This window comes from Hypomesus nipponensis, chromosome 21 (assembly GCF_054491055.1).
Source record: "Hypomesus nipponensis isolate SF chromosome 21, ASM5449105v1, whole genome shotgun sequence".
Taxonomy (NCBI): domain Eukaryota; kingdom Metazoa; phylum Chordata; class Actinopteri; order Osmeriformes; family Osmeridae; genus Hypomesus; species Hypomesus nipponensis.
In genome coordinates, this window is record NC_140381.1 from 12,619,804 (window position 1) to 12,627,870 (window position 8,067).

Sequence of the window (8,067 nt, forward strand, 5' to 3'; positions counted from 1 at the left end):
ATCTACTCTTATAAATGGCAAACTCACATGAGAACATACTTAATAGTATACTTACTAGTATCCAATGACTAGTCATATTGATTTGTGAGAGTTCTGTTGATTAGTGAATACCATAGGTACACAGGAAATCAAATTTTCCTCCACACACCCTACCCTAGTCCTTTGTACGGAATTATACAAAATGTTAATCTGTATGCCTGATGTGTCTGATTGTATATGTGTGCGTCTTCCCCTTAGATTTTCTGTCTGCAATGTACCGGCCATTTTGATCTCCTGTTTTGGCTCCTTCTCGTCCCTTTTCACATGTGCCTGCATGGAAAAGATTTTAGGATGGTGAGCACACAGTTACAGACCGTTTTGTATACATTTTTTTCTTCAGTCAAAGTTGAGACGATTCTTCCATCACTGTCTTGTGTTTAGGCATAAAAAAAAAACATAATGCAGACTACACCGTAATTACAGTTCCATCTATAATTTATTATGGCTAATCAAAACCCACATCAATATTTCAGAGCAAAACTGTCAATCCTGCAGTAAGGGTGTAACAATACACTCATCTTACAATTTGATACTTATTACAATATTGGGTTCACAATACAATACCTATCATAATATGTGTGAGTTTTATTTTTTTTACTGAAATTCAATTAAGAGATGTATTTGTTCATTCAACTTAGTCAACTCAGTTCAAGCGATTTCTGTGAATGCACGCAGGTGCAGTTGGTTGCATTTTGGTAGCTCAACCAATAGAATAAAACAGACGTCATATTGTAAAAAATATTCCCATTACTATCATACATATTGTAAAATTTTGCATTGTGAAGTATTTTGCCACAATATCTTGCTATACCCCTACCCTGCAGTAAATAAACTTAAAAGGTTTTAATTTAAGAAACCTACACAAAAAGGATTAGGTTAGAAAAGCGTCTTAGGCAGAGTAGAAAGCAACAGTCTGACATGGAAGTTTGCAAAGTTATTTGCTAATCTTTATTTAAAAATTGCATTGCCATTCACCCAATAAATCTCATCTAAGGCACTGCTGAACATGTTGGTTCATTAGGGACATTTACAACTTTTTTTTTGCATAATTGAAGAATCTCATAGATGTGTATTATAGATGGGTAATTCTTCTTAAAGCAGGCAGATATGAACAAAATGTTTCTGATTCATCTTTACAAATGATGTTCAGAACCATAACAAATACTTTTCTTAACTAAGAAACAAAATTCTTAGCAGCCCACACACTAAGTGTATATGCTGCTCATCACACAAACTTGTATTGCAATGATAAAATGTAATGCCACATTCTTGCTAAAAGGTAATTTTAATGTAGCCTGGCTCTGCCCTCCTACGTACTTCTGCTCAATTATCATTTTGCTTCTGTACTAGGTCTGGGATTTCGGTGTATTAGTCGTTATTTGGAAACAACATTTTTGTAGGTCCAATCAGCGAACAGAGGGAGTGGCTGACAACGATGACTTTGATGTTGTGCCCCCGTTTGAGTTGTAGTTCAGTGGTGGAGAAAAATGTGAGCGAAGCTATTCGGTCCATTGTGGCAATGCTGCCGAATATCCAGCAGCTAGCTGCCGTAGCTGGAAAATCGAACTTTTCCTGAACCCCGTGGGTAGGAGGGCCACAACATCATGGCCACCAACAAAACTCAACAAAGATTGTTCTTGCTATGGACTAACGGTCTTGCTTGTACTAACTTCTGGATAGTCAGCAGCGTTGCCACAACGGACCAAATGGCTTCGCTCACATCTTCCTCCACCGCCATTACTGAACTACTCCTCAAACTAGCGCACAACATCAACATCATCGTTTTCAGCCACTCCCTCTGTTCGCTGATTGGACCGCCAAAAACGTTTCTGGCAAAAACCGACTAATATACATACATCTTGACATGCACTGCTATGGTGGGACTACTTCCTACATAAATTCATCCTGATCTTCAATTGACAGATGATTCTCAGTACAGCCCAATCGTTTTCGAAGCTTCCAGAAATGCTCTTAAATAATGACCCATTTAAAACAATTTTCAGGAAAATGTTCTCCTAAATGTTTGTAGAGTAATTTAAAAATCAAATTTTCATGGAAAAAGCAGGACCATCCATTTGCGTCATCTCTCAATTTGAGAATTCCTTCTGAAAAGGAATAAATTGGACGAGGCTTTTTTGTATGACATGGCATTTACTCTTGTTACTAGTCAGAATGTATTGGTAAAATTATAGAGAAAAAAATTGCATCACCACAAACTCAGAAGAAAAATTCAGATTTTACCAATTACCGAAAATACACTATTATTACATTTTGAATCTCCTCCCGAAACGTATTTTTTGATTCTTACATTATAGCAGCAACTACAGTTCTTTAGAACAAAATTTCAAGAATAATCTTCAAAAGTCCAATTAAAATAGTCCAGAAAATTGACTCCTCCTCCTCAAAGTCTTCATCTGGTCCTTGGCGGTATTTCTGTGGCCTTATTCTGTCCTCTGAGGTGTAAAAGCTTTTATCAAAATGAACCTTGGGAGCAGTCTGATCATAAAACACACGCATCTCAAACTCACTCTCCTGGTGGGATGGGTGTCCATAGATTCCAATCCCAACTGGCCTTATAAAATCCCTGGGTACCACAACTGCATCTTTACCGCATGTCACCGACTGCAGTTTGTAAGTGTCAAAACTTGGTCGCAGGGTCTTGTCAGACACATATAGGTCAGCATCTCCTTTCAGGCTACGCAAAAGCAGAATGATCCTACCATCGTGGTTAAGACGCAAGTAGCTGTAGTTACCAGCTCCTATGTGGCCCTGGACCACATGCAGCAGCAGCCATTCCTCAGAGACAGCATCTTCCTCGGAAGGATGCAGGAATCCCCTGGCCTGGGACAGGAAGACAGCAACTGCCAGGAGACAGCTGGACAACACCATGGTGGAGATGTTCAATCACCGACAGGTTATCACCATTATTCTAGCATTTGTTGATAACCTGGAGAACAGTATAAAAGGGACATTTGAAATATGAGATATTTAATTAGATATAAAAAGGTAAAAACTAGCTGAGCTTTTATCCCCTATTTCTTAACTATCAGCAATGGTGATCAATGCCAATTATTGCTGCTAGTTTTATTTTGATTGTTAAAGAACATTGCTATGGTGGGACCTATATAAGAAACAATTAGGACATAACACCTTTACAGCTGTGGCCTACATTTACAGACAGTGGCAACACCGATTGTACTTTCACTTGGAACCGGGTTGTAATCTGATGCACAAATTTGTTCAGAATTTCCCCCTCCCTGTCTGAATGAATTGCAACCAGGATATTCAGCCAGGTGGCACATGAGAGTATACTGAACAAGATTTGTTAGCATGTCATTGATCAAGATTGAACAATCACAGTCATACAATTAATGTTGCAGTGAGATTTCCTGAACAGAATAAATACGATCCTTAATGGGTTTGAACACATTGCATAGGTTTTCCATCTGCATTGAATGTCCAAAGCTATCACTGCTCACTATGTTGAAACCCATTAAAGATTATATTAATTTCCACCTCAATGTTTTGTCATTTAAAAAACAACTCAAATTGTATTTTTATATGAATTTTCATAGTGGAACAGGGAAGAATAATAATAATAACTAGTTATCTATCTATACTACATCTATAATATGTCTACCTAATGTACCTACTACTAGTCACATTTGTGCCGGAAAAGGTTTGTGTTGCTTGGCTACGGTCCATTGGATTTGCTGAACTATTTTGTGTTGGCAGAGCCTAATAAATTATTAAATTATCAAAAATCAAAATCTGTCAACTGTCACATTGATAACTAGTAAATGACATGTGTAGAACTGGCACTTGACACCATCTCTTTACCGCATGTCACCGAAGATGCTGAACCAGGAGAGACCCATTGAGATTAAGAATCTTTTTCAAGGGAGACCGGCAGCAGCATACATACAAATATAGTTAGAAAAATACAAAAGAAGACAAAATATAGGAGTTAGTGTCGTAGCCAGGTACATTAAAAACATTTACATTTTAAAGAGCTAGAGGCAGATTCCTTAAAATGTAAATGTTTTTAATGTACCTGGCTACGACACCAACTTCTATATTTGTCTCATTTTGTATTTTTGAATTTTGTATATTTTATTAATTCTGAATCGGCACTAAGGGACTAAACACGCTTGACTGATTCAGTGGGCGCGGGCTGCTGATGGTTTGCTAGTTAATCTGCAGACCCCGATGATCACCTGTCTTCGTCCTTCGCATATCCACCTCAGACATTCAGTCAGATTTCGATGCACTTGTTCAAGCCCAAGCCAGACTGGATTTCTCTCACTGAACAAAATGAACTGAAAAAAAGCATATGCCTATTGCTTTTTGTATAAAGTTGATCAATTGCATATCTTTAACATACTGCAAAACACCTTTTCAGTGTTTGTGAAGATTAACTAGTTAAAAATTAAATTAAACACTGATATATGGGGATGGGGATCGTTCATTTTTTTTTATATTGATACAATTTTGAGACTGCTTAACGATTCGAGTCTTTATCAATACCACTATTGATACTTTTCTATTATTTAACAATAACTTAAGTAAAACAGATGTAAAATAGAACAAGGGGAACTTGTTTCTCTCAGGAGGAGGCTGGCTAAAAGGAACACATATTGTGTCTGTCCACCGCAGATGTATTATCGACAACCTGGATGAGTAACTAAATGACTGTGATTGGTCGGTTGACGAAAAGTGACATTGACGATCAATTTTATTAAAAGTTGAACACGTTTCAACCAAAGGCACCTGATATACCTAAATTACTAGCTAACCAAACCTTCCTTATCTTATCCGTATTTTCTTCTGTCTCTGTTTTTGTTTAACGTGCTGCTTAAGCAGCCCACAGAGCCATGCTCCCGGTGACTATTTTTTGAATGATCAGCAGCGGGGCGGGGGAGGATAGTCTTTACTCGCACACAGCTCGTAAAAAAATTTCCGGTTTGCGCACGTATCTAATTTTAGGGGCATATGCGAGTGAAATAGTTGCACTGTGGAGCTCTGAATTGGCTTATTATTGTCAACGATTAAAATGTAGCCAAGCCTGTGACCGCTAGTTAGTACGTTCAACCGTCCTAGCAAGCAACAAAATGAGAAATGAAGCGAAGTAAAGCGTCAGGCAAATCAATTATTTGTTTAGTTTAAAGGCAGTTGGCAGGCAATTCAATTGAATTTAGTAATTTTATTAAACAATCGATGTACGTTTGTGCACCAGTGATTTGATTAAATGACACGACTCATCTCTTAACAGGCCTTCATAAGTTAATGTTACATTATATTACCCACTAGTCTCAATAACCTTATTGATCTTTGGGTTTTGGGAAATTTGGAACCGGGTCCTTCGAGAACCGGGTATCGATCCCCATCCCTACTGATGGAATGATTGTTTTTACTGTTTATTACTTACTATAGTCTTTTACTATTTGACCTACACCACAATTTCATATATTTATATAAATAATATATATACAGAATATCCTTATTCTTCTGATAACCAGTAGCAGCTAATCAAAATATATACTGTACTGCTTTTTACAATGGGAGAAAATGAATAGCGAGCAGAATTAAGTTCAAGTTATCGTTGATGCGGCCCTCCAAAACACTTCAGGTTTCTCATGTGGCCCCTTGAAAAAAATGTATTGCCCACCCCTGTATAACCCTATGGAGTGACCAAAAGAAAGGACGTGGGGGACATTTTTCATGCTCAAGATCCAAAGCTTACCACCTCATCTGTGAAACATGGTGGAGGTAGTGTTATCACATGGGCATGTCCTGCTGCCACTGGAACAAGATCACTTGTCCTCATTGATGTGACTGCTGATGATTGGAGGGGATGTAACCTGGGTATGAAAAAATGTAATGTCTTCAAATCCAATAAAATGCCTCTAAAATCATTAGACAGCATGTTATGAGACAGCACTTTGCACCACCTTACAACTCTGACACATTTTCAACTGCTAAATGACTGCTCAATTGACACATCAGGTATCATGTGTACAATTTATTTTAATTTGCCAGTGAGGTACTAGATACCATTTATTTTTCTATTTATCAGTCATTTTTCCTATTGAATCATAAATGGTATATTGCTATTGATTATACTTATGTTGCATATATTTTGAGAATAAAGGCAGGGTAGGCAAGTTGTGCAAAGCTAGCTATTTTAGCTTATTTTTGACACGATTCAAACCAAAATATCCCACCTTCTTCCTTAAAAGCCACTCCCACAAAACTACAGTAAGGAGTATCGAATGGAGGGGCAGAGTGTACGCAGGTCGGTAGGTAGACAGACATGTAGCCCGTCCAGTCAATAGTCAGGGTACCCCTTAATGATTGGTCGTGTTTATTACAGTATTGCAACGCCCACAGATGATTTAATATTACCGTCAAACCTTTAGAGGTAGATAGATATATATTGGTTACCATCAAGACGTGAAGTTACTTTAGGCAAATAAGACAAAAAGTGCTTCTCAACAACATTGCCTACCCTTCCTTTAATAACTGTATTACAAAAATGGATGATGTTGATATATAGAATTTAAGCATGATAAAATAAGACAGTAATGTATCATTTGAGCATTTGTTTTGCATTTGAAACGTCGATTGAATTGTTAATGCATACCATTCAGCACACAAGGCCAGTGATGTTTCCCTGCGGCAGTTAGTAAAGCAGTCAGAGCATCACTCACTTGTTCCAATGTTCACAAAGTTATTTGATGTAGGCCTAGCTAGTAAGTGGCCATCCTAAAGTAAAAAATAAAAACAATCATGTTTTGTGGGGACACTGCTAAAACTTGTGACCTGAGCCAGCTATGAGGGTCGTACCACTGTATGGACAGTGGCAATAACATACCTTAAGAAATACAGTTTTACATTCCCTTAATGTCTTAGCACTTAATAAGCATGCCAATGAAGCTTTAACACTATTCTATAATGTAGATTTATGTTGTATTCATGTTCATGGTAGTCTTGTACTGTATAACAATTCCCCTGATGGATCAATCATAGTCTATGATACTCTAATGAGTTGGCCAATGACTGTAAATTCCACAATATTTGTTGAGCAGCTCAAATGAGTTAGTGTTGTGTGGCTGTAGTAAGATTTTTTATTTTTTTATACAGTCAGCTTGAATTACTGTCATAAGGATAGTTTCGATTGACAACAAGCTTTAAAAAGAATGTCAGCCGCAATGTTTTATTCCTTTATCCTGATTCAAAACAGATCGGTTTTAAAACAAACTATTGCTAGCTAGCATTAACTTGGCTAAAGCTAGAGCTAACTAGCGCAATCTGCTCTGGCGATTATTAGACCTCCTGATGCAAAATAGTTCGGGTGGAAAACAAACTTGCAACCTCAGCTAAATAACGAGCGCTAGCTAACTCAATCTGACCCGTTACTGTACATCTCAACGATGTATGTAAATCATTTGTACAGTGAGGATTAACAGGGGGAGGTTTGTAAATCCAAACTTTCACGCGTAGGGCCCTAGCTAGTACTAGCCTAGGACTACAGGAGCACGTTGGCACTATTATTATAGTAGGCTAAACTAGTTCTGCTGTCAATAGTTTTGACACCAGCTATCTAGCTCACATACATGAAAAGTATGCAGGATTTGCATATCATTCAAATACATGGTTACGTATGCCTACCAGTACATTTGAATGAGCCTAGACGAGTCATCAGACTGCTAGCTAGCTCCATCGGTAGCGTTAGTACTTAAACGACCACCTAGAAGAAGCTTGGCACATTTGCTGGCATTTGAATAAGGTTTTTAAAAATTACGTAACGTGGTGGATTCTGATTTAAACTTGATCTAAACTTCAAATTGTTTACTATCTTACCGTAAATAACTGCGTACTTTGTGTTATTAATACATATTCAATTGCGTCAACACAATATAAAATAGTTAAACACCCTACTGTTTTTTTTCAGTGCGCGCCGGACCAGGAAGTGTCTTCTTCTTCGGTTTAATGGCGGGTGACAACCATAGAGTTAATATAACTAGA

The 8,067-nt window shown here is 37.6% G+C and overlaps 1 protein-coding gene across 13 annotated transcripts; it reads right to left on the reverse strand.

Moving 5' to 3' along the window:
* Positions 1-456: 456 nt before the first annotated feature.
* On the reverse strand, positions 457-8,067 carry c21h6orf120 (chromosome 21 C6orf120 homolog). Of its 13 annotated transcripts, none has more exons than XM_084685684.1 (4): positions 7,981-7,998; positions 6,683-6,804; positions 5,783-5,900; positions 457-2,986 (listed from the first exon to the last, which is right to left on the reverse strand). In XM_084685684.1, exon 4 carries the CDS (start codon positions 2,926-2,928, stop codon positions 2,371-2,373), a length of 558 nt encoding a protein of 185 aa, XP_084541810.1. In that variant the 5' UTR covers positions 2,929-2,986; positions 5,783-5,900; positions 6,683-6,804; positions 7,981-7,998; the 3' UTR covers positions 457-2,370. The 13 variants fall into 13 exon arrangements, with proteins under 13 accessions (XP_084541810.1, XP_084541815.1, XP_084541819.1 ...); XM_084685689.1 differs by having other exon boundaries at positions 5,786-5,900; positions 7,903-7,997; XM_084685693.1 differs by having other exon boundaries at positions 457-2,914; positions 7,903-7,997.

Coding starts and splice junctions, on each gene's coding strand:
- c21h6orf120 (XM_084685691.1), bottom strand. CDS start 2,928: ATGGTGTTGTCCAGCTGTCTCCTGGCAGTTGCTGTCTTCCTGTCCCAG.